Source organism: Plodia interpunctella, chromosome 17, assembly GCF_027563975.2.
Source record: "Plodia interpunctella isolate USDA-ARS_2022_Savannah chromosome 17, ilPloInte3.2, whole genome shotgun sequence".
Classification (NCBI taxonomy): Eukaryota; Metazoa; Arthropoda; class Insecta; order Lepidoptera; family Pyralidae; genus Plodia; species Plodia interpunctella.
Window position 1 is genome coordinate 2,094,828 of NC_071310.1, and position 27,931 is coordinate 2,122,758.

The 27,931-nt window shown below is 36.2% G+C and overlaps 1 protein-coding gene across 7 annotated transcripts; it reads right to left on the minus strand.

The window, feature by feature from the left end:
* Window positions 1-263: 263 nt before the first annotated feature.
* On the minus strand, window positions 264-26,396 carry LOC128677114 (uncharacterized protein). Of its 7 annotated transcripts, none has more exons than XM_053757736.1 (13): window positions 25,923-26,396; window positions 8,307-8,456; window positions 7,762-7,884; window positions 6,981-7,175; window positions 6,663-6,740; window positions 6,132-6,286; window positions 5,743-5,824; window positions 4,720-4,770; window positions 3,873-3,896; window positions 2,971-3,165; window positions 2,372-2,395; window positions 1,623-1,782; window positions 264-1,323 (listed from the first exon to the last, which is right to left on the minus strand). In XM_053757736.1, the coding sequence occupies exons 1-13, from the start codon at window positions 25,959-25,961 to the stop codon at window positions 1,160-1,162; spliced, it is 1,440 nt and encodes a 479-aa protein (XP_053613711.1). In that variant the 5' UTR covers window positions 25,962-26,396; the 3' UTR covers window positions 264-1,159. The 7 variants fall into 7 exon arrangements, with proteins under 7 accessions (XP_053613711.1, XP_053613706.1, XP_053613713.1 ...); XM_053757731.1 differs by lacking the exon at window positions 25,923-26,396 and adding an exon at window positions 14,457-14,808; XM_053757738.1 differs by lacking the exon at window positions 2,372-2,395 and having other exon boundaries at window positions 25,923-26,393.
* Window positions 26,397-27,931: the final 1,535 nt, after the last annotated feature.

A 27,931-nucleotide genomic window follows, 5' to 3' on the forward strand; every position in this document is an offset into this window, starting at 1 on the left:
CAGCGGTCTACTAGCTGCCTATGAACAGTTAACGATAGTCAATCATCGCTTTTGGTTATTCGTCTTGATTGTCAAGTATGTACAAGTAATAGATAGAGCGAGATAGCCCAATTATGTTTTTCATTTGAAATCTTATTTTGTATCAATGGTCGTTATTTGATTGATGTAAGGATTCACGGCAGCTGCAATAAAACTTATAAGCCTCTGATGGTTCACCATTAGTAGGATAAAACTTTGTATATAAAATAATTAAAACAACTATCTACAAAATAAAGTACATTTAATAATCGAGTAATATCAAACTTCTGCAGATTATTTGTTAACAAAATTAGTGTAAAATATAGATTTCTGTCTCCATTACAGTAAAGCGTTAAATTTTCAATTTTATACTCTCCATACATTTTAATTCTCTGAAATTTAGAAATATTTGACGTAACAAGATATAAAATTGACGATAGTTACAGAGCTTACGATAATCTGAATTACGTTAACATTAATATATTGTCGCAATAAGATCAAAGTTGCAGATATTTTCATTTCAATTTTTACACAAAACGTAAGATGGATTACAAATGATTCAGATATTGACTCGATAGTATAAGCTTTTTCAAAATAGTCGATATTAAAAATATCTGCAACACTTTCAACATCACTCGTAACATTTCTAATTACAACAAGATTTTCGATTGGGTCCCGAAATTCAAGGCGATATATCAAAACCAGGCGGCTACAAACAGACAGAATGTCGATCACCTCTTCTTTAGCAAATTCTCGTCGCTGACAGAATCGAGCGGGGTGGTCAACAGGGGATGTATAAACCTGTGCACTTTGGGGGCACCATTACAGTCATGGACAAAGGACAAGATCATCCAAGCTGTGTAGTACACGGTGATGGCGACTCCCAACCTGAATATAAAATCAATAATGCCGAACACCGGCTTCGAGTACGTATTACGAAGCCTGATATCCATGTCACGTGTTCCGTATGTTCGGGCACACTAGTTCATAGAAAGATTTCACTACAAAGAAGAGTGCGTAGGTGAAGATTATTTGCGTCAGGGATTCGGTCCAACTACTGCGCCAGGTTTTAGCAGAAGGGTGGTAGAGGTATCGGTTGTTCGCCATGCTGAGGTCGTGGGGCTAGATGTACGGGAAGCGGTTACCGGCGCTTGGCGGCGGGCTTGGGCTTGTTGAACTGGTAGCTGGCGCACTTGGGGATGTGGCGCTCCGCGGCCGCCTGGTTGAAGCGGCGGCTGCAGTGCGGGCACTGCACGTAGTCGGGGTTCTCCGACGGCGGCGGCGGCGGCAGGTCGCTCAGCTTGCCTGGAGATTACGTTACTTTTCAAGTCTGGACAAGTTGGGTAGAACAGGGAATTTTAGATAGTATCCGGTGATGGAAAACATCGCGAGGTAACCTATCAAGCTAGTGTGTGAAATGGAGAAGGCAATGGCAAGCCTATCCATTAAAATATTGCGTTTGTTGATGCGTGTAATAAGTGTTTCATTACGTGTAATATACCAATACCACGACCTTCAGCCATGAGGATTTTACTAAGGAAATAGCTGGAGGAATCCAGCAGTGGGTTTTTGTGTAATAGAAACGATGTTAAAGCTGTTCTCACCTCCAGCGTCAAGATGCTGCTGCACCTGCTTGGCAGCGCGGATGGCGTTGATAAACTCCTCGTGTTTCTGTCGCCAGTTATTGTTCAGCGGCTTGACCTTCGTCTGCGAGGTCGTGGCGCCCTTGCGCAGCTTGTTTATAAACGGCTCCGCCTCTGTGCCCTGCCAGTTCGATATGGAGTCTCGTCATAAATGTGTTGAAGCGGAGTTACCTATATGCCACATACGAGTAAAAACGGAAAACATGTTTGCGTAAAATTATTGTGAAATGGAAAAAATATTGAGTATTGACACACCAGACGTTGAGTGTACATTTGTGTTCATTAATTGCTTTATTATGTTATGAGTTTTTAGATAGACCACAATGCTAACGGATATAAGTAAAGGAATAAATAAATAAATATATTAGGACAAATCACACAGTTTGAGCTTGCCCTAAAGTTCGAAACTTACTTATGTTATGGGATACTAACTCAACGATAGTAATATTTTATAAAAAATACATATATAAAATAAACATCCAAGACACAAGGCATCAAGTTCCAAGATTGCTAGGACAAAAGGTAAATGTCTGGAGGTATATGTCTGAAGAGGATGGGTAAAAAAATGTAATGGGTATTGTAAGAGTGATATATCAGAAGGTGAATTTGGTCCATAGCTTTTCATTATGGATTGTGGAAGATAAAAATGATGATTTCACATAACGATATGAAAACACATGACATTCCAAAATATATCCATTGTTGCTTGCCTTATAATTTTCCGCTTCGGTGCCCTGTTTTGTTAGACATGGGGAAATAATTATGTGTTAGTCTACGAATAATTTGTGGTTAAACTAGCTATTGTCTCCGGTCCCGACCGCGGATAAAAAAAGCCTTGCTACTTTCCAACTATCACAATTTTAAATATTTATAATATTAATATGTAGATTAGTATGCAAGTATGTGAAGCTAAAATCAAAAGACTGGTGGACACTGGCATAGCACTAGTTTTTGCGGGTATGTACGTTTGTAGGTATGTGTCCGTATATTACGTGCTGTCACCGATAAATGTACATGGAAAATGAACAGAGTCTACATAGGAAAAGTAAAAAGAAATAATTGTTGAAAGTTTACGTTCATGTTTAGGAAGCAAAGCAACTTTTCTTTCAAGTGACACATCACACACTTATAATAAGAAAGTTTGGATGTGTGTCAGGATTGTTATGTATTTGGTAGACCGGTAGACGGGTAGAACGTAACCTGAAATAGCACAAAGGTTTTGTTCTGAATGGGAGCAAAGCCCCGGGTCGCTTAATTATCCCGGGTCCCGACCCGACCCGGGTCGGGTCATTTATAAAATGTGACTCACCGCTAGCCTATGCTTCAAGGCGTCAAACGGCTTCCGTTTCTTGTTGTTGGCCTTCTTGCAGATCTCCTGGTGCTTCTGCAGCCGGTCGGGCGCGAACCGGCGGCCGCACACCGCGCACGGCTCGCCCGCGCCGCCCGCGCCCGCTTCGCTGCTCGTCGACGTGTTACAGCGCTTCGACCCTGAACCGGGTTTTTGCTGGAAATTTGGGGTCATCGTGTGAACGGGGTCTAACGTGGCGTAGGAGGCGCTCGCGTAGTGATAGGTTTCATTTGAACATTAATATTGTGTATTCAATGTCTACTTATGCTACTTATGAATTTGTAGAACATCTGACTCATTGCAAGGGAACTCCTCAACTGTTATAAAATTTCATACGTAGCTTTAAGTTCCGATGGCAAGCGCTAATATGATTAGCATAACTTAATGATGCACTCAGAATCGTCTCCCGGCGAAAGAACTCAACGGTTGAGTGATATGTGTTATCATTTTCACCGACGATTCCATTTCATACCCGATTCCAAGTGATGGAAAACATCTTGGGGAAAACTGACTGGTCCCTTTCACAAGTTACTTGGAATAAACACACTAACTCCACCAACTCTCAATAGGTAAAGTACAGTTTTGCAGCAAAAGCTTTAACGACACTCATAGCCATCATATACGATGTCCTAGATCTCAAATTAAAGTCCAACCAACTTGATAGTTCTAAAATGTAAGTCCTTTCGACTACTAAGTGAATTAAATATGATTAACCTTCACAAATATCCTCGCCACTCACTTCAAAATCTAGCGATCAGATACTCGTCGAAGATAATGTATTCGAGAAAGTGTTCAACAAACAAAAAAATAATGAAAACAATTAAAAAAGTGAGTATGTAAAAAAATAAATATAAATAACCTACCACTGTTTGCCTTCTTGTTACCACCTGAAAAATAAAAATCAAAATGAAGAATAAATCGAATCGAATCAAAATGAAGAATAAATCGAATAAATAAAAATAATCGAATGATCAAAAGGACAAAATATACGCAAATAAAATCAGAGCAAGTCCACTCTAGATCGACAACGTTTTTGCTTTTCTCGACAGAGATTTTAGAATGGTACCTACCTGTGCTGAAATGAGTACCTGGGTACCGCCTACATACGAGCACATTTATTTTTGTCGAAAAGAAACTATACATTATTTTGTGCTCTTTCATGCAAGTGAGGAGGGAAAGAGCTAAATTAGTAGTAACGAGGTACCTAATTAAAAATAAGTCTTAAGACGCAACGCAACACTACAAACATACATAGATGAATGCTTGCTTTAGATATAATTTTTTGATGATATATTATTAGGTCGTTTTTAAAGAGGGAACTGGTCATCTCGTTTCTCATATATTTTTGTGTAAGTTAATTTTGTTTCACATCGATATACAAACATATATTTTAATCAACACTCGGATCACAATCATAACCTGTTTTTAAAATACCCTTTGAATATGTACTTTTATATATTATTAGAAAAAAACATTTAAGCTTTTCTGGCATGATAGGGACCTGAGTTTCTTTCGGCATTTCTTCTCAGCAGTGGTCGTTCCGAAATGCCAGTAGTTTGTAGCTTGTGAGAAATAACTATAAATATAAAAATCAGAAAAAGTGCCTGTGAAGGTTTAATTTCTGAATAAATGATTTGAATTTGAAGACATTTGTCGTGGTTGAATCAAATTTTTATTCTAAAGTCTATTATAATAGAAAACGCGACTTACAGGGTTAGAAGGCCCCCTCTGCATGGCCCCCCGGGCCTTAATATCCGTTACCTGTATCAAATTTCATTGTATGTGAAACACGGTTGAAATGAAGCCTTTTCGCACGAAATGATTTTTTGTGTAATAGATTAATCAACGACACAAAAATTACAAAAAACACGAAAAATTTTGACCTATAGACTTTTGACTGGTGACACGTTTGCGACTTTTTTTTGCTTTTGAATTAGGAATGCATCCCCCTTGTTTATTTCATCTAAGAACTGTCAAAATTCAACGATTAATGCAACGAACCTTATTTTAGACAATACAATAAAAGATGTAGTGATTATTCCATGGTTTTAATAAGTACTGTTGTACGGAGTAGGTACCTACTAATTCCATGAATTATTCAAATAATAAAGTGATTTAAAAGATATTTAATAAAATATAATAGGATTTCATAAAATATAATAGTTATATTGGGTTCAGTTCGTATCAAAAATGTTACTTTCGTCATAGATTTAGAACGGTGACCCGAGTTCGCTTTCGTCCATTTTGGGCATTATGGATTGCGTACAGCGTAAATAACCTTAAGGCTTCGATTACAGAAATTACTAATTCTATGGTATGTACTGGTAGGTTTTAGGATATCTATATTGTGGACAAGATTGATGGTCTAAAATCGCGACTTGTCGCCTTCACACCAGTGTTGATGGGGAAATATCCTGATCTTCACATAAAACTACGAAACGATCAATAACTTATTTGAACAAATCCGGCGACTGATAGGCCACATAGGGTAGCATGCTGGGAAAGTGAAGAATAGATCACGTCTTCATCTCTTACGGGGCAGACAGTGCTAAGAGTTGTGAAATGCAAATGGGGTTTTTGAAACTGAAACTAAGATATAGTGACAAGTTGCAATGAGGAAAAATTACAATCAGCTGATATTGTCTATGTTTTGCATTTGCCTGCATAACGGCCATAATGCAATGTGAAGTGTAATCTGGCAGATAGTAGAGATGAAAAAATAAGAAATCTTACCGCATTTTCACTGGCTGCTTTCCTCGGAGGTGTGACTGTTTGAGGCTTGGATTTTATTGGGCTTGTTTTCGGTACAGGACTCCTGCAAATAAACATTAGAGTAAGTAATTATTAATTGAAGTAGATTTTCTTTAATGTCGCCATTAGCCATCTGCCACGCCCTTTACGACTGCCGACAGAATCTAATCATAAACTTCATCGCAATACCTAAGTCATTTTGTCGGGCAGAGTTAATGAAGTCAGAAGTCAAAACATACATTTAGAAATTAGACTTACACTTTTTCGAATCTAGCATTCAGGACAACCATTGTTGAGAAGCAACGCTGAAAGATACTCATTTCATTTATAACCAATGGCTTACCACTTTTTTTATTATGATAAAGAATTACCTTCTCTGAGGTCTGACAGGAGGCTGAGGGTCTGGAGACCTGGGAGTGGGTGTGGGAGCGAGAGCGTCCGGGAACGTCTCGTCCTCTATCAGATAGTTGTTGTCTCTGTCTAGCTCGTCTATACTGTGCACCACCTCGCCGTTGCTGTGAGGCATCTGCAAGCAAGGCGTAATCGATGTTGGAGCTAAAATGTTATAGGTATTCCACTCATTCTTTGACCAATATTATTGCTATCTTTTGCGTTTTTTTTCAGGAATAAATAAATATTTTTTTTTACCTACTAATGATCATAATCACATTTCACATTAAAACAGTGCAAAAAAAAGGTCTTTGGCGTTGTTAATATAATTTCCGAGAATTAGTCTCTCACTTCTGAGCATTTCCCCAGTGTTTCCTCAGCCGTCGAGCGTCAGAGCCCAGGGTCTGATAACTAAGTAGTTTTCGTCACAAAAATTCTCGATTAGTCTTGTCTAATCACGGTACAGTCTGTAGTCTTTATTTTATAATAATTCAAGGATACTCTACACTTACGGAATTTTTCATAGTGTTTAGATCCGCTTCGTGATTGTGGTTGACATCGCCGGATCCGTTCACCATATTTTCTATTTTCTGCAACCACACAAACGAAAAAAATTAAAACATCAAAGACAAAGATTTTTTTATTGGCAAAAACATCAGATAAATACCTAATATACCTATTTCAATAGAAGCCGATCGATACAGGAGTGTGACGAAAAGTAAATAGGAAAAAGACACCAAAACTAACCGATATATATGCAGCTAGACAAAAAGTTTATACAATTATTCATCTAAAATTTATTTTCAATAAGTTCTAATGCAGAAACTTACATGCTGTTTCTTAACTATATGCGAGTTGGCGACATGGTTCTTGACAGTTCTCCTCTCCGTGACCCTAGTCGTGGTGGAAACCTTAGAGAAGCCGTTTGGAATTGGCTTGCGCGTCCGTTCTGTGTTGTGTATCGGCTGGAGTGGGTAGCTCTTGTCTATGCCCTTGGTTCGACGCTCCTCGAACATTTGCCGGACCTGGGGACAAGATGGTGGATCTTCTGATCTAAAATGAATGGTTTCAAGTTATGTACGGTGTGAACTGCCAGTTGAAATATACTGCAAAAAATTTATACGTGGCGTTGTACAAGGACAACAATCAGAAGATTCGAATCCTCGCAGGTCGCCATGTAAAGTTGGGACTTGTGATAAAGACGATGATCGTTTTTGTCTTTTTTATTCATAACTATTATGTAGCTGTCACTTCCCACTGCTGGGCAAAACAGAACTGGTTGGAAACACAGAACGGGGAGGCCCCTTTAGACGTATAATCGCATCTTTGGCTTGATTTGCGATCTTTTCTCATCATTCGGGACCGAAGTAGTCACACTTTTGGCCCATATTTCCGGCACCATGCGGCTTGCATGGCCCGCCCAATCCCCCTTCAGTTTTGCAGACGATGTCAATTATTATTTACGTGATAAGCGTAGGATGGATTTCTGACAAATTCACAAACATTTATATTCTTATATCTACTTCATAGTCTGAGCGGTTTCCGTAATATATACCCAACTGTGCATGATCTCCATGCTTCAACCGAACATTCAATTCATGGTGACCTTACCTTCCCCGGTTGACGAGACACAATTTCACGGGAGTCCGTTCCGTGGCCTGGTGAATGCCTGATCCGGTCCAGTGCCCGCGTCTGCTGCGTCTCGTACAATGATGCTATCTTCTGTTCTCGATCCTGAAATTAGTTTCATCAGATAAGACATGCAAGACAGGTTAGTTACATCGTTCAATGTCTAGCAGTGGTCCAAAAAGTGAAGAAAAAATGAGTCAGACCATCTTAGTCCCTATTTTAAACTGTATTTTTTTGAAATGCCCTATATGTTTCTCATACATATTTTTGTTTTTAGGAATGGGCTTCCGGCCTAGAATGGGACCACTGCATCATCCCGTGGATGATATACGAGGCGACCTAGCACAACCGTGGTAACTGATAGAAAACAATATCATTCCTAAGGATGGTTAACATTGGGCAGCCGGTCGTAAAATCACAGCTGAATTTTCAAAATTTTAATGCTTTACTTTTACGATCACCCCAGGCTTCACTAAATGCCTCGAGTTCAAGGTAACACGCGGAAGTTTTTTATTCCTGTGTCTCACCTTGCCAGGGGGCTGAGGGTGTGGGGGGGACGAGCTGATCCCGTTGCTGGGGGAATGTCTCACTCTCTCCAATGCCCTGGCCTGCTGCGCCTCATATAGAGACGCTATCTTCATCTCCCGCTCTTGAAGTTGCTTCTGTTGGAAACGGGCCTAGAAAGAAAAAAAAAGTTATGATTTTTAAATAAAAAAAAAGTTACAACGACGTTTCTAAGCCGATTGTCAATGTCAGTTTCATATGACGCCTAATTTGAGTCTTTGGTTACCTACCAATGATACTAATTATTTTTTTACTTATTGATTTTTGTATAGTGTATAGGCACAATATTAATAGCAAGGATAGCATGTCAACCAATCCATATTGGGTAATTTGACAATGCAGTCTAAAATATGGTCCGGTCTGCGCCCACGCATCACTGCCCAAAGACCTGTCAAAACGTAGCTTAGTTAGGTACTGTGAGCTATTTCTGAGTTTGAACGCTCGTTGAACGTCATTTGAATAACACTGTCAGTTTGAAATTGAGAATAAAAAATAAAAAAAAGTATTTTACGTATAGTAATACCTACTAAATTGTATACCTATTTAGTTTAATTTGTGCGTGTGTGTCTCTCATTTAAAATTTGTGGTCGTCCAAATCAAAAGGGACCTTATGGCGGCTGGCATTAAGAGTCTTAATTGCCGTTGTTCGAATACAAAACAACGACAATAATGGCGTAAGTGCCGGGCGCCATAAGGTCCCTTTTGATTTGGACGGCCACATTTAACTGTGCTACGTCTCATCTTTCTCTTTCACGTTGGAATTTTTGACTGTGATGCCTCGACGCCCTGGGTCTGCGTTAAAATAAAACCTATTTTGATAACTGTCTTTGGGAATACTTTCGATGCCTATCAGCAGTCAAGGCTTTTCTTAGTATGTGACTAAGTACGAGGATATGGAGAACTTTGCTTGTCCTATTAGAGATACTGCCATATGCCTATCCTAGTATTCTAACTGATTTCTTTCCATAAACAATTTATTAAGTTTAAAATACAAAAAGGGTAAAGACATAGACCATTAAACTGTTGCAGTGCCCATTCATTGCGATACAACGCATCCTTTGGATCATTACCATAGACGTGTGGTTATCGACTTGCTAAACGAGCATCTAATTCGCAACAATTAGTATGCGCATGCGACACACTTGCAGTTGCAGATTGGATGCAATGCTATGCGTTTGGTTGGCCAATCTAATGTACACTGAGGAGGAGCACTTGCGGAATTTTTGAATGATATATAACATATAGACGATCATGAGTGATGTTCGAAACTCAACACCGCTCACCAATGCGTGTAGTTTCCGCCTTAAAATAGGACCACTCCATATCCTCCCCTGGATGTCGTACGAAGGAACTAAGGAATAGAAAGCCTTGATAGCTGATAGGCAACAATAGTATTCACAAAAAAGGTAGGTATACATCAGTCAGGCGGTCGTAATATCAGTGTGGATTCTTTAAAATTTTCCACGAGCTTGACGCATAGCAACAACCGAAAATGAAATCAGGAATAGGTAAGTACGCGAGGTGAGTCTTGTTCGAAATTAGCTTAGAATTTGGTTTAATATCGCCATTGATTTGCTATCGACACGCAAAGAAGACTATGCCCAGGGGTCTGATGCGATGTGAGATTGTTTTATTATCCTTTTATACCTATGCCAGTAGGATCCATCGCTTTACCTATAACAATGTCATCTACATACATTCTATAAAGCATTAAATAAAGCCATTTAAACAATAACAAGGCAAAAGTAGATCGTTGCATGAAACCATTAAAGGAACGATTATGATAATACAATAACATATTCGCAGCACGTGGGCGTCAATCGATGCGACCGCCAAGGTTGCTGGTGGGCTGTGTAGCTGCCGTGTTGACGACTGTCAATAGTGACTGATAGATCAACGTCACAATGAGCAGGAACAAATACATTTCCTTGACGCTTAGTTTCGTCAAAGACAGTTTTTGTATAAATCAGAGGTTGTTGGCGAAACTGACGTTTAATTGATATCCTTACATATTATATCCCTGTCACGTCTGTCTGTTTGCCTGTACGCGATAAACTCAAAAACTACCGGACGGATTTTGGTACGGTTTTCACCAAGTTAGTGTAGGTGAATAATTTATATTATGGTTTTACTCGAGCGAGGCCGGGACGGACCGTTAGTTTTTTGATAAATGGGTAAGTAGGAATTTATCCTAAACAGTTAACATGTATGCGATGTGTAGAAGATAACAGTAAGAAAGAGGATCCTGGGCTCCAAAGCAAGGGGAAGAAACTGAGAAAGCGCTAGATGACCGCAGTTACCTGCATTTTTTATAACATAGGTCAAGCATGCAACCAAATGGTTTGAAAAAAAAAGAAAAACTTTATTTAACTCTGGACTCTATGACCCTGAATCTATGCCTAAATAAGCCGAAAGCAGATAGTCATTCCGATAATAGAGGCGAATTTGTATTAATTTAATAGTTCGAATAGGTTTTGTGATATTGATCCTAAACGGCATTACAGTGCACCGGTCAAGTTGATCCATTTAAGAAAACACAATATCAAATCAAGTATTTATTGTAAGTTAAGTAATGTCACCGAGATTGCCCGTACAAGGCGCGTGCGCAGCGCAAGAACACGACACTGCGCCGGCGGCGGTGACTCATAGACAGACGGACAGTCATCGACCTCCAGGTGTCGTGGAAGTCTAATGATAATTGGTAAGGCTTGAATAGTTACAGAAATATAAACTTGTGTTAACTAGAAATAAATTCAAATAAATCTATATTGCAGTTCTTGTTTATATTTACACACAATCTAAGGTATGGTGGTACATACAATCTAAGGATCAACATTCTGCCTTTCAGGCAGCAAAGAAGGTACAAAAAGCACTAGTTATATTGATACACCCTCAAATTGCTTAAAATAATGCATTTTTTGCAGAGAGGTCTTTGCCCAACGGTGGGACATTCAATAGGCTAAAATCTTACTATGAACTATCTAACCATATGCAGATATAAAGCAATCAAATTGGCACGAGAAAACATTGAAAAGTTAATTATAATAGATACCTTTGTACCTATTTAGTAAGTCAGGAATAATCAAGGACAATGTTTTTAAACAAAAGGTAAATAAATCTATCCATTGCATCGAGGTTTGTGATGAGGAAACAGTTGAAGTATCACTAAAGCATTTATACATTGAAAATATCTACATAATCGTACCCGGCATTGTAAAACGACAAATGTTTTATTGAAAAAGATGGTCGATAAGTCGAAATCATATTAATTTTAGTTGTTTTTATCTGTCTTGTTTCAGTTCAATTTTTAGTTCTGTCTGTTTTATCAACCTATCTAACCTAAATAGGGGGTCGTATTTTGTACCATTACCATTTTATGTTTATAACCATTTTATGTTTTCATCATTAATATCAATACATATACTAAAATCAATACATATAATAAAATTGAAGAAAAGCCAAATTTTAATAAAATTGAAGAAAAGCCAAATTTGTACATTGGATATTTTTTTTAATTCTTCATGGAATATACTTAGTTACTGATATATAGATGACGAAAATATAGTTTTGGAAATTTTTGTCTGTCTGTCTGTCTGAACGCGCATCACTCTAAATCTACTGGACCGATTTGCTTGAAATTTGGTAAAAGTAAAGATGAGAAAAAATGCGAATTTGAATCATATATGTTTATCAGTCTTACAGAGTACGCGACAAAAAAAATACTGAGATTTTGCTAACGAAAATCACGCGGGCGAAGCCGCGGGCAAAAGCTAGTTTTACATATAGACTCAATAGACTGCATATATATAGGTATAATACAATAACTTTTATAACGATTGTCTTTAGTTTCTTTGTAAAAAAAGACAATCGTATTCTAATTGTGCTTAGGTACTTGTTCTACCTAATCTTCATAGTCGTATTCCTCATGGCTGAGGGTCGAGGTCATTACATGGACGGAAACACACGTAACAACTTTCTTGGCATTATTAATAGAGTGGTTTGCCATTGCCTTCTCAATTTCACACACAAGTTAATAATCAACAAGTGTGCAGGTTTCCTCACGATGTTTTTCCTTCACCGGAAGCAAGTGGTGGTCGTGAAAACTACTATACATGAGTCAGATTGGAATACAAACTCATGTGGCACGAGTAGGATTCGAACCTGGGACCTTTCGATCCACAGGCGGGAGTCTTAACCATTACACCACCACCGCTTCGTTCTACCTAATGCCTAATAATAATTTGATTACTAGGTACCAATTTAATCTAGCGAGATTCTTTTGCATTATTAATCAACAAAAATGTGAATGAATGAGTAACGTCTCTCACTCATCTAAGTATTTTCCCGGTTTCTTTCTTAGCCATTGAGCGTCGAAGCCTACGGTCCACATTTCTACTTTTTCGTATCCAATCAGGTCGTAAGCGTCCCAAAAATCTATATGTAATTTAAAATTTTATGTTTAAAATTCAAATTTCACAACACACTAAAAAAATTATCAAAAAGCCATAGAAAAAACTGAAGATGCTATTTGAATCATGCAATCTAGAATGAAAACAATAGTTTTTGCCATCCATTTGGCCATAGTCGGTGAGTCACGAGGCCGCATGCTAAGTTGTGATGTAATGCAGCCTACGGCTTGTGATATGACTAAGCTGTATTTGTTTACATCGCCTGAGATTCATATTAACTTTTCTGATACTATTTCCTATCTAGTACACTGGTTGATTTCACGTTTTGGTTGATAAATAAACTACTTCTACTTAGTAGTAAAGGCTCCAACTGAAAATCAGTGTATTGCTCCTAGAGTAATAACATCACTGAGTTGTGGCTTGTTTAGATTACTGCAGCACACACACCCACAATCACTTTTTGTACTTAGCTAAGTACTTTTTTTTATCTATTTTTTTTTGTTATTATGTGTGTGTCTGTATTTTTTTAAATAAACTTATTTCTATTTCTATTCAATTCTATTATATATCAGGTATTTTGGACAAATCAATGGTCATTAAATTTTCAGGTAAGCAGTGAAAAAATTTACATAGAACTAGGAAACTATAGAATAAGGTTGCTAAAGTTAATTGGTGACATTGAGGTCACTGCGGTCAAGGGCGAGGTTTTTTTTAAGTAAACGATATTGCTTGTAGGTATTCAATTTGGACAGGATCAATATTAATGACGCATGCGACGATTCCCAGGAAATAATAGATGTACCTACTTGTAATAATACGTGTTTAGAATTTTTTTAAAGCCGTGGTATCTATTACTAAATGATGCCCGGGGCTTCGATCCCGTGGGAATTTTGAGATAACATAGTCTATAGCAATCTTGGATAATGTAATTTTCTAATGGGGAAAGAATTTTTGAAATCGGTTCGGTACTTTCGTAGATTACTCGCCTCAAACATACAAACTCACAAACGTTTATAATAATAGTATAGATTGTTATTATCGATTGAATCGTTCAGTTATAAAGTTCCGATATTCAAAAGATAAAATGATTGGAAGATATCAGGAATTCATTTTATAGAAAATAAAGGGAAATTGAATGAAGTTAATTGCCATGTACGAGTTCTTTTTGACGTCTAATAATATAGAAAACCTGAGGTTTACCAAACTATATTAAGCGATATATGTATATCGTATACAAATGCTATATGGTCTGCCAGAAGGGAACATATGTCTTTTCTTTTTACTGTTTATATGACATGGCAAGAAAAAATCCGAGACGATGATGTTTGAGAATATGCGCGTGCTAATAATGGTTTGGGAACTAAGGATACTGATAAGAACGTGAAAATCGATAAACCCAAAGTGAAGAAGAAAAAGTAGGCAACCGGACTCTGGGCTCCGACACATTATGGCTGCGGAGACAATGATCAGAAAAAGAGAGCTTTGGTGCCAGTGTCGCTAGCAGCTCTAAGCTCTCCTTTTGACGATAATGACTCAATTCTCTCGTTATGAGGATATCATCACAGCCGATCGACCAATGGTCACTATAGTCAGTCGATTATTGAATATCTCTACCCGGGCAATCGTGAGGTGTTGAAAGGGAGACGATTGAAGATGTTTCGCTAATTACAAGGCTAATGGACAGCTGCGGTATCGTCAAATTACCTTAGCGCTTGGTAAAGTGATCCAACCGTTTCTGATCTCCGCAGGATCTGCTCCTTCTAAAGACACAGACGACAAGCTCCTAGGACCCCTAAATTTCCAATGTTCAGGCTCCCACCAGTTCACGTGGTCTACCGACCGAGATATATTACGGGTCTCCATAATTACACACTTTTTGATAAACACCACATTAAGTTACTGTCTTTGATAGACAATATGAAATAGAAATATCACAATAAACACCTATTTAAAGTTAAAACACACAAATAAAACTTAAATACAATATCTACCTAAAAGTTACCGTTTAAAAGTCACACTGATTTTTAATCTATGAAACACAATCACTTTCGGCGAATATCAAATCCTGAATGAATTTGTAACTGTTGTTTTGTTTGTTGGTGTCGTCTCCTAGCAACTGGCACGTGGTGCCAATGTCAACGTTCAGGATTCATGAATAAAACCTGAGAATACAACACGACCTTTACCGTTAACTTGACCTCATATGAAAGTTTAGCATTTGTACCAAATTCGCTTCTAATGTCTTAACCTCAAAGCCTATTTCAGAGATCGAGGCACGAATGTTTTTTCTATTCACCAAAAGTTGTTAATGATGTTTATAATGATGTTTACAATGGTATTTGTCAAAGTGCTATGAGTTCGTCTGTCTTTGCGTGGTCTCAATTCAATAGGTCGTTATTGGTTGTGTTGGATTAAAATTAATGAACTATTGAATGTAATGAATACGTTTACACTTGTTCTGTCGGTATTTGGGACAATTTTGCATAATGATTTGGTTTGTTTTGATTTTGCCCTTTGTTGGGCCCCTTAATTGTCTTGTTCTTATTTTGTACTACATATCTGTAATATTCGCAATCAAAATACGCTTGTCATCAAACATTTTTAGTTGAATAAAATCTAGTTAAGTACTTTGAAATATTATTTTATAGATAATCTTGAAGCCATCTTTAGTTTTTTAATCTTCAGGTCCATTAATATTATATCCTGTTCGTGATGTCTATTCAACATTATCGAGATAGCAGGTACATAACATTCAGATTTGTCACTGGGCTTCGTTTCCTTGACAATTCAGAGATTTCCGATTCTATACCCTTCCTCATCATCATTTCAGCCATTTTCTGCACACTGTTATCTGAGCATAGGCTTCTATTCACTTCTGCCTTTAATTTAAACCTTTGACTTCCAGTTAAGTTCCAGAGAAAAAATATCTTCAGTTTTATGTATTTAATTCTTATAGTGGTAGTATTATATGCGCTAGAGATGTACAGATGACAGCAAATGATCAATCACTGTCACCAAACTTTCTAACTTTCAAATGTGAGATTCTGAAGATCACTGCACAGTCATATAAAATACGTATGATAATTTCAAATTACGAATCAAGACCTAATCTTCGTTGCAGTAAGGTTTGTTATTGCTATTCTGGAATGACTATAACCATGCAATCCATACTAATATTATACATATATGTGACTATCTGTCTATGTGCCTGTTCTACTTTCATGATTTAATCACGAGACCGAGTGAATGATGAAATTTGATATGAAGGTTCACCCCGGTTCAAACATAGCTACTTTTTTCAAAAGCCCGATATGACTATTACAGTGGGTGAAAGTTCGTATGAAAATCTCTACTTCTTTCGCAGGGAAATTCAAGCGGGCGAAGGCGCGAGCAAAAGCTATAATATGAGATATTTTTGTACTTATGACTCACGCATCGCCTTATTAAGATGACTCATCCGGTGTAATCACTTTCATTTTTTTATATAATTGGTCCTTCTAAATGTTGATTTCTGTGAGAGTTGTTTGCAGATACTGGAGAGCTAGTGGAATTGACATTTAAACTGCCTTCCAATTGGTGTCAGGACAACAAGAAAAAATACCGTCATTATCGCTTGGACATCTAACAATCAGTACTTAGTTGATTTAGGATAAATTTCATCATTTAAAAACTCAATAAACGAGATATATCTGCGAGGTCCAGTGGTCTAGTGATTAGATTTTGATGTGGGGGTATTTCAGGCTAAATTATTACTAGACATTAAAAAAGACAGACTACAAATATGTAATCTGCACGTGTCAATGCCCTGGCAAATCAAATGTTTATTCAACAATTGCCATTTTCGGATGGTTAGATAGGTTAATCGTCTGCGGCGGCAAATATGGAGGTCATTTACATGGCAACGACTTTTAAAATTTGTCAGGTTATTATCTGTATTGTTAAGCAAATAATTATTAAATATCTCAATCAACTTAACATTGTGACATCGTGCGACGTACCTACTTATTACAGCCTTGGTAGTTTTGAGATCTAGTCTTTCTAGTGATCAGATGTAAACTGTCATTATAATACTATACTCTACTTCCATTAAAAATAAGTATATAATTGCAAATTTAAGAAGAATTGTAACGATTTAATTAATAGTCTTTCACTTATTCAGAAATTTGCAATCTAGGTAGGCGATTAAAAAATTTAGTCGCACGATAAATTTGCAATACGCCTAGTAGATTACATTGATTTCGATTTCCGGTATAAGTATACAAGAATATAAGTATATAGTAAAACTTGGAACAGCAACATAATGCCAGCTCCACTGTCGCCGAACTCTGACACATGCCGACGCGAATGCGTGAACATTGTGTAGTTAGTATGAGTGTTTTTATTTACTGCAATGAAAAGCCCACAATGTATGCCGAATCCGCGAAAGTTTGGCAAACTGTTCGACGTCAGTGTGGAACCGGCATTACCTAAGACAAGCAGCATATTATATGGTGAAAGAGAGTTCCCAACTCGGGTAACAAACATTTCTTAAAATGTATACGTAATAATACTCTCTTGACTCTGTATGTTCTCCATAAAATATTATACCTAGGTTAGTTTCAAATATTAAAAATTCAGTCTTTTACTGGCCATAATACTAGTGTCCCTATCATAACCAGAACAGTTGTATCGATTTTGTATCGTATTTCTATTCAAGAAATATATAATATTCTCGTGAATGTTTAATACCGATTTACCATGTAGACTGCTTTATATTAAAATCAATGAAACAAACACTACTTTTATATATCCAGAGAAAATATGTTAAAGACGATGAATGAATGAATGAATGAATGATTTTTCAGATTTTTAATTTATTTGTCAGATAAACGTTTCCTAAGACTTAACGTAACTTAAGATTTTCTCCACATAATGCGTGTAAGGTTGCCAATTTTTTAATTTGATAGATTGTTTTGAAGTTCAGTCACAAAATGTAGGTATCAATTGACTCTGACGATGGAACAAAAACTCTTGAGAGTACTAACGAGGGACAACACAAGGAGTGAGATCGATTCAGCGATGGAATGTTAACTGAATAATTGACGATAAAAGCCTGTTTAGAGCAATAGGTTTGGACGCCTTGAACCAATTCGGAAAATTTGAATTCGAAGGACTGTACAATTGGAAACAAGATAAATTTGTAAATTAGAATTTTTTGGGTAAAAAAAATCATTCTATTACGAAGTTTTTCATAGTAGTATTTTCTAATGGTTCATTTTAAGAAATATGCATATTATGGTATCATATTAGGCATATACCTACACGGCATATATTACCAGCCACTATTTGTTTGCTTTTCCCGTTTAATAATAACGCTTAACTTTTTTTAAAATAACTAAGCCTTATTTTTTACCTCAACTACCTAGTAGTAGAACTACTGGAAGTAGGCACAGATTATACAATACTTCCAGTAGAGAAAAAAAGTAGTAAAAAAAGAGGAGCTCTCTTCATTCCATAGACATAGTCAGGACTTCATTTTATAGGTTAAATGAAAAAACTGCTATTTCTCGCATTCAAAATGTTTTTAAATTTCCATTAGTAACGTAAATTAAACAGGAAAGAGGGTATGTTCCAAGGTAATTGGGTTACATTACTAATTATAATTTGGAAGCTAGGGATTGGTGGGCGCGACTCTAATGGAAATGTCAAAGCATTAAGGTATGTTATAGCATTTTTCTAACTAATATTATAAATGCGAAAGTCAGTTTGATTGTTACCTCTTCACGCTCTATGTCCTCAACCAATCTTCTTGAAATTTTGCATACATTTAGATTGAAGTATAGAGATGGAAAAAATAACTGTTCCCGTGGGAAATTTACGCGGGCGAAGCCGCGGGCAATGGCTAGTCATCCAATATTTTTTTCAAATCAAATCATGTATTCAAGTTGCACCACTTCGAAATGACTTAAGAAATGTTACATGTATATTTATTGATTTTTTTTTTTAATTTAATTTCGGACTAAAAAATATATCCATTAGTTTTTCCTAAAGTAAATAGCTCTCTTGAAATCACAAATCTATATGATGTAAATGCTTTATAAAATTTACCAAGTTGTGTGACCACAAAATGATTTCGCGTCAGTATTGTATATGGACACTCATTGTTCCCACAAAACTGCTCACGAAGAGTTGTGAGAATTGCTTAAAACAGGAAAAGACCTGTGTTATTGTGTTATTCAAAACAACAACAGTATGTACTTCGTGATATTACCTGACCATCACGCGGAGTGGTCCCATTCTAGGGCGGCACCACATACCACAAATATAAAAATCATTTGACTTGACTGTTTAGGGCAATGTAACAAGTGCAAAACTATACTAACTAAACTTATATATATATATATATGTATATATAGTAATTAAAAAAAAATATGTTAAAGTATAAAATCACGAACATAAATAATAAATCACAGAGACATAAAAATGAGAATGTCTAACGATTTATTACGAGTAAGTAGTAACTTTGTAAATAAATAAGTAATCATTACATGATATATCATAAGATATTTATAGAGTACTAATTGTGGTGTACCACGAACTACCGTGATTCACATTGCAGTGCACGCCCGGGCAATGGTCTTTGCTAAACATGGCGTGGAGACGTGAATTACATATAGTAATTAATTTTGTCATCCGTAAAACTTTTATGAAAGGTTTAACGTTTTAGGATCAATCATAAAACTGCTGGGTCCCTGTTGAAAAAGCCGATAAAACGTAGGAAAAATAAATAGATGAGATAGCAATCACAAAAGAGTCCAAATATCCAAGTGGGTCTAAAGAAGAAAGACAAGAAGCTGGCTGCATGATAGGTCTGAACTTGTAGAATTGATTTGGCAATGCATGTCCATAAATAAAAAAAAATTACATACTAACGACATACATAATAACGAACTCTACTCCATGGAGTCCCTGTTCCAATACCTCGAGTGTCCATTACGATAAAGTCTTCAATTAGTTCGAATAGGCCGGCGCTTGCACATCTCCGAATCACTTGTAACATCATTGAACCACAAACTTTGCGTTAACTATTACAGACTGTTTATAGACCATTTCAATTGATGATTTTAGTGTGAATATCTGTCCATTGCTCATTAATCCATCCAAATCACTGCAAATTCACCCCTATTACCTTCGCATAGAGTTCCATGAATGTTTACTTGACATGACGATGCACGCAAACGTAAACGAGAATAACAATAAAATCTAATGGGAACCATTACATCTTTTGGTTTAAATGAAAGCTCATTATACTGAAAGATGATCAAATCAAAATTTTTTATTCAACTTAGGTCAATATATAAAAAAACGTCCTATTTAAATTTGACTATTATAATTAGAAGTAGAAAAAAATTCTGAAAATTCTTATATTGTTGGACAGACAGCATAGCACACATTCAAATAAAATAACATAAACTAAATAAATCAATTCGACTTAGCAACAAAGTGTCAGCAATCAGGAAACAAAAAACAAGCATTGACCTATAAAACGTTTTCCGAAACGTGTCATTCCGTGTTGCGTAGGCGCAGGTTGCAAATCTTAATCGACATCGGAGCCGGTCCACCCACAGACCACGAATTAAGGCTCCACTTTAGGTTACAGGACCTCGAAGTTGCCTTTTGAAATGTGCATAAATGTTCTCTTTTATGCTCACAAATGATTTATGCATTTCATGTTTTATATTTTTTAGATTTGTCTAATCCCACCTTTTTGTGTGTTTAATTTGACATTTGAGGATTAACGATGATTTTTTATTGATTAGCTATTTTCCTTAGGTTCAATTTGCCTGATTGTTAACGTTGTGTAAAAAAAAATTAAAACATTATACTCTTTGTATACGGTTCATTATGGTTTAGTTTCTTTACGTTAGTTAGTTTTACTTATATCGATCGATGGAACCAGACACACTGACGACCCACAAACCTATCTACAATCGAAGGCGACATGCGACCTATCGTGTTATGGGATGGTCATGTGTATGACCATGTGGTTAATAAAAGAATATTATACAATACCAATCAACGTAAATTTGACGTACAATGCGGATTTTTGCTAGCGTTTATATAAAAGATCACATTGGCACCTGGTAATGTATATTCATGTTGAGACGTTAAATATTTTTTGAGAAAACAACAATGATTTACTAGCCATTATCCCTTCTATTTGGTTTATTCAATAGGATAAAAAAGAAATGGACGGATGAGAAATTATTGCTCCTTTGACGCAAGCAGTCATAGATTTTTTATAGCCTGTATTATGTGTCCCACTACTGGGCAAAAGCCTTCCCTTTTGTCTTCCAAAGGATCTTGAGCCATTTGTTGCCATTAAGAATTATTGAATAAAAATATTTCAGCTCAACGACGTGATAAATGACTATATTAATTAGTTACGCAAGTTTTTTGAACATTTGTTGGGCCGCACGTTAAAAACATTGCACACAAATTAAAGTCTTTTCGCCCAACGACAAATATTAGCTGGTTTTCGTCAGAGCGGTCCCATTCGGCTATCTTCGGAATTAATCAGAGGCTTCATGTCGAAAGCAGATTGTCAATCTGTGTTAAAGCACCATAGATAAGATAGTGCTGTATTTTGATGTTGTGTAGTCTCTATTTTATCTGCGGGTGGGATATATTTTTAAATTGTCTGTTATATAATCTACTTCACCCATAAGGATGGCCTGTGTCCCAGCAATGTGGACATTTAAATGGCCGTAGATCCCAGCGGTGGCCAAGAGTTCGCCCTACGCCGATAAAGTGTTATGTATGTTCGAAATTTAATCGAAGTCTGTGTACGATTTATAATTTCTTTGTATGTGTAATAAGGTTGTAAAATGTGATATGCTTTTCACAAATGTACCATGGCTTATCATCAGCAAACATGATAGCAGTCACGAAATAGGTCGGCACTTGCATTCACTGGTGAAGCTTTATCAGTGGGCTTGCATTGCATTGCAGGAATTACTTTGTAGCTTAACTTTTTCACAGATGAGACATTTTCTTCGATTCTTGCTTCACTCCAGTACAGACTATACTTTAACTAAAACTTAACTTAAATACTAAAACTGATTTTAATTCATCTGACATCGGTATCATCACGGAGATTATCAATATCATGAGATATAAGTCAGGCTTTATTTTCAATTATTGATGAAGTTTTTAATCTATTTTTATAATATAGAAGTCAGAGGCGAAGTCCGATCCGAAAGTTTTATCCAGCGAAATGTGAAATAGAGTTATTCCAACACCCTTATCAGACTTATTACTCAAATTACACCCTTACATAACAGTTCGTGGCTAGTCAATAGATTAAGTGTATGTAGGGCATGTTTTGTACGACATGACCTCAATAATACCATGTACAGCTTTGTCAAATGATCAATTGAGGCAACTGGGGCATTCCCGCTTCGATTGCCGATAGTGGAACGATATTGGTATTATTTTGTAATTGAAATGTATTGGTATCGAAGTCCTATCAGGACTTGGATTGGACTAGGGAGTGAAAATACCTATGTCTGATTCTGAAATATGTATTTATACATATTTAGTATAATTCGATGATAAAATAAGTATTACAGTTTTGACACAAATAAACCTAACGATGTTTACTCAATTTCATTGTTGTTGTATATAAAAATCTCTTATATCTCGTATTGAATAAATTATTTTTTTTTAATGTACATATATGAAAATTAGGTATGTAAAAAATTACTGTATTAACTCGAACTATAAAATTTAGTTTAGGTTATAGGTACACTGAACAAATCCAAGTTACAATAACTCCTGTTTAATTATAAACGTCAGTTTATATATGATATGTCAATATCATATAATATGTGAGAGAGTCGATCCTATTACTCAGAGAGAGACAATCGCATAAGACAATGAATAGTTCAATGAGCGTACAAGTTACCTAATGACCCACATGTTGAGTGGAACATGTTTGCAATAAACCTAAACGAAGAATTTACTGCAACGCAGTACGACTTGTTTTTTCATCCGGTGTGCACTTAGCAGCGGAAATATAAAATTTCTCTTTCAGACTTCACATGTATGCATCAAAGCAGTTACTTTCAGATGAGAGAGAGAGATGGCTGCTAACATTTTTTAAAACAGCATCCTGTCTGTCATTGATACTGCGATGTGCAAAAAAATGGGTTAATAATAGCCGACTGGTAGAGGCTAATATAGAGAGAATGGCCAGCAGATGGGGCATACTTTTATTTGTGAAACTCATAAAGAACTTGTTCTGTAACTTAGGTACAGAGTTCTCGTTAAGTTGTTTGGAAATTCGCAATTTTTTTACCATTAAGTAATTAAATGTGTAATATTAAACACCATGCACCAACATTATAAAATTTCTTTGTCATATTGTTTCACATTAATGGCATTGATTATTTTGAGACACACACTCATCGTCTATTAAAATTAGTGTTTTCTAGCGAAAATCTGTCATAGGTAAAGAGCTAGATAATTCTACAGAAGTCCACCTAATATCGTGAATAACTAGTAACTTATTTTCAAATTTAATTTGCGTAAAAAAATAGGAACAAGTGAATGACATTTTCATTCACTTGGAATGAAAATGTGACTCCGACTGCGAGTCAACGGTCGCCAACCGTACGGCGCCGGGATGTGAACCTTGTCCTTGACCGCGGTTGTGATTATTATTACACCCGGCCATTGGAACTGATGGAATTAGTTGCTATTGCCAGCCACAAACCACAAGTTTGTCCCGTTGAGGTAACGAAAATACATATACAGTTTAAGCGTTTTGTGCCATAATCAAATTGATGTTATAGTAAGAAAACAAAGTCGCGTTCTTTTAAACAACGCAACGGATTTTGATGCTATATTATTATTTTGTATTGTTATTCTGACATTTTTGCCAATTTTTTAAAGATACATAAATGACCTCGGAAGCAAGGCCATGTCGGCAGTGATAAGATAAAATTACTATTGAGAAAACAAAAAAAACTGTAGGTACCACTTCTACGTCGGCTGCGGCGTCAGTCAAGTCTGGCTCTCTTCTATTATCAAATTTACGTCTTAAAAATGTATTCCAGAGTGATGTTAAATCGAATATGTAGGTAGGTACCTTCTAGAAAACCCTCTCGGACGATATATAATAATACCTAACTAGATACCTACGTAGGTACCTATGTCGTTAAGAAAAATAACGTTTGTAACCTTGAACCCTGCGAACTGGACATGTTCACAGCTTATGGCGTCTAATAAACGTGAACTTTTTGCAAATAATGTTTAGGTTTCTGTAACATATGTATGCGTAGGTACCTACTATGAATATTCATCGAGGAAATCGTAACAAAATAATACCAAAGTAGGTATTTAATTTTATAGTATACTATTAAACCATATTTATTAATCAACAATGGTCCTATATTAGTGTGGTTTCAACGAAAAACAGAGATTTTCAAAGAGTATCCTTTTGCAGTTAGACAGATAATGCAAAAAAAAATTTCATCGACAATTAAATAATTTAGCAAATATGTAGGTACTATAAATACCTATTTACTGTAAGTTTTTAGAAAAACAATTTAATACATTCGTGAAGCACCATGTAAATAGTATAAACATACAACGTATGGGTACAGATAATATACCTATTATGGAAATATGTAGAGACTAAATCTAAGACAAAAAATCACGTCACTCAAAGGGCATTAAAGATGGAAGTAAAGGGTTCCAGGAATAGAGGAAGACCTAAGAAGAAATGGATGGAGTGTGTCAAGGATAGTATGAACAGGAAAGGAGTATCAATGGATATGGCAAATGACAGAACAAAATGGAAGGAACTTACATACTGTGCCGACCCCACATGAGTGGGATAAGGTCAAGAAGAAGAAGAAGAAGGAAATATGTAGAGACTAGATTGAGTCTATTTTAGGTAGCTAGACTCTACTTTGACTATAGCTTTGACTACTATAGTCAAAGTAGGGTCGGAGGGTATATAGAGTCCGTGTGACTATAAATCTTTTTTTTTTTCAACAATATAATAATATTGTTGAAAAAAAATGATAGACTTATGAAAAGCAAAACTTTAAACTCATATGAATATAATGTATTTATTAATTCCACGAAAGCAAAGCCCGATTCAGTGATTGGTCGAAACCGCAATACGATATAAGTGGGTCACGACGTTATCGTTCCATAAGACTTCGCGACAATTCCATTTCAATGGTCGGATGACCGTTATTTTTAAATATCCATAGAGCATTAGATATAGACAAGATTGAACAATAGTAGTAACTACGTCCGGCTTGACAAGTTGACAATCTTGATAGGTAGTAGTTTCTGCTTAGTGAGAAGGTGGAAGTGGTAACAAATTTTAAATCCAATCTATACTAGTACGGTAGGTAAGCGTTTGTGAGTTTGTATGTTTGAGGCGGTAAATCTCCGAAACTACCGAACCAATTTCAAAAATTAGTTCACCGTTGGAAAGGTACATTATCCAAGATGGCTATATAGGCTATATTTTATCTCAATTCAGAAACAAATCTTGTGAGTGATATTTGTAGCTCAAGAAATAATTATCCGGCAAATAAAAAATTGTGCCTAAATAAGTCAACACTTGTTTATCTAATGTATTTTCGCAATTTTATTTTTATAAGTATGATGAGCTAAATACTCGTAATTATACAAATAGGTAGGTACTAGTGCTTTTGTATGTTCATAAAACTGAGTATGTAATTAACCTGCCAGTTGTCCTCACAATAATCAATATTTGTTTTTTTAAACTACTCATATAATGTAGATATTAAACTTTTAAATATATTTAGGTAAATACTTAGTTTAATATACTTCCAGAAGTAAATATTTAAATTATTGGAAAAGTAGAATATTGAATGCGGGGTGATAAGGATATCAGCAGATATAATCTTTATCATCACTTATTAATTGGATCATATAGTGAAAATACGTACATACCTATGAAAGAAAGCATTGTGGAATATATACAAATTTTATTTTAAAGGTATGACAACTAAAGAAGCCGAAGAAAATGCGAAGGCCGGCGAAAAATTAGAAGTGTGGACCCTGGGCTCTAACAATCTATGACGGCGGAAGCAACGGAGATAGGTACTTATTTTTAATAGTAAAAAAAATATTCCCACTAACCTGCATTTGAAGAAGTCGAGATCCTCCGTTCTTCTCCATTTTTGACACAAAGTTTATCAATAAAACTATGGAAGACTTGTTGCAAACTTATTGCGAATGATGTCCAATCAAATTTATCTTAAAAACACTGTCCTAAAAATGTAAACATTAACAAAACTTAAATAATTATTGACATGTGATTTTTGTGCAGTCCAACATCGTAACAAAATTTGACACAAAAATAAATAAGACCGTTTGACATTTAAAAAAGAAGTTCCCGCTCACTGAATTTAAAAATTAGAACGCGCTGACAAATCTATGGTGCGAATTTAAAAAATTATTTAATGCAAGAGAAGATTCGCTTGCGGCCTATTTTATTTTTAATTAAATTTTAAACACAGACGCGATGTTTTTATACCGATTAAACAAGTCAGCGGTCGCTAAGCGACTCAGCTGTTATGCGGGCTGCGATAACCGAGAAGTGGCGGGGAGCAGCCCTGCATGACTGAGCGCTGAGTAATAGTCGACTGGCTTCATGCACCTACACGCCCTGGTGAACCTCGAGTTAGTAAAATGCTGCGATAATCTAGGCTTTATTCCAAATAAATAGAGACTAACAATGGAGGCTTTGCGCTGTACAAAAAAATCATATAGACTTCAAGAGAACCTAAGTTAAAGGAAAAACGTGTTTAAGTCGTTGCAATAGAAGGTTGATTGGTGGAATATAAAATATTGCGTTACAATTCGCAAACCCGCAGCCAAATCCAGTGAAAGCGGTGCTTATCATGTTTAGTATTTCGTGGTGAGCGTCATATAGTTTGGGACATTCATTATCTACTACATACATTGTTATGATTATTTCGGTAATCAAACGTGACGCTGTTTTGGGTTTATGGTGCTAATTTGTAGGTGGATCAATCTTTTGGCTATGAGTTTCTCCATTAAGCCTTCAATTCAATTCAAAATTCATTTATTCTCTCTTACAAATCCTTAAATCTAATACATTACTAAAGCTATATAGCTTTATATATTTATAGATGATAATGCACAGGCACAATTCGATTGTGAGAGACTGATGACCAAACTAAGCAGATGCTTGTATCTTAGATCATACATCATACATCATACATCAGCCTTCCTTGTTATGTTTGGGTATGATGTGTACCAAGGCTTTTTTCCATTGATCGGGGAAATATTCAATTAAAGACATATGTTTAAGAGGATCTGTTTCAGGAATTGTGTCGGTACAATGTAGAAAAGGCGATGAGGCAGCAATATCTTATGTAACTTTGTCTAGTCCAGGGGCTTTATTAGGATTAGTTGTATGTAGGTTCGTCTTCCGTAAACGGCTTGTCGTTAAGAGTATCAATGCTGGTTCGTACGTTATATTTTATTCTTGTTGTTGAATCGTATCATCGATGGCGTAATTATTCGGGTGTAAGAGTTTGAAAAGGGCTTTAGCTATGCTGTGAGCATCAGTAGTGTGGATAGCGTTTAATTTTTGTGTTTGTGGTCCTTGGTCTTTCTAGGTTTGGCCTACGGTCCTTTCTAGGTGACAGCCCACACGTCCTCGCTTCCTTGTTTCTCTCAGAATTCTCTGAAGTGCGTAGAAGCTTGCTCTAGCTTTGACGTATTTAGTTTTAAGTACCTTATAGATTTTTATTGCTTCTCCAAGTGGTCGTTTTTTTCAGGTCGCGTTGTCTAGCCAAAAACAATCTGGCTAAACTAAGCTGGTACTAACTGAGACCGGCTATACCTAGGTCAAGCTGCACATCGTTGTTTAACCGTAACATATACATGGATTTAATTAAGTAATAAGTTTCAATATAAATAAATAAATAATAAATATATTAAGACAAATCACACAGATTGAGCTAGCCCCAAAGTAAGTTCGAGACTGGTGTTCTCAACTAACTCAACGATAATATATTTTATAACAAATAATTATATAGATAAACATCCAAGACCCGGGCCAATCAGAAAAAGATCATTTTCCATCATGACCCGACCGGGGTTCGAACCCGGGACCT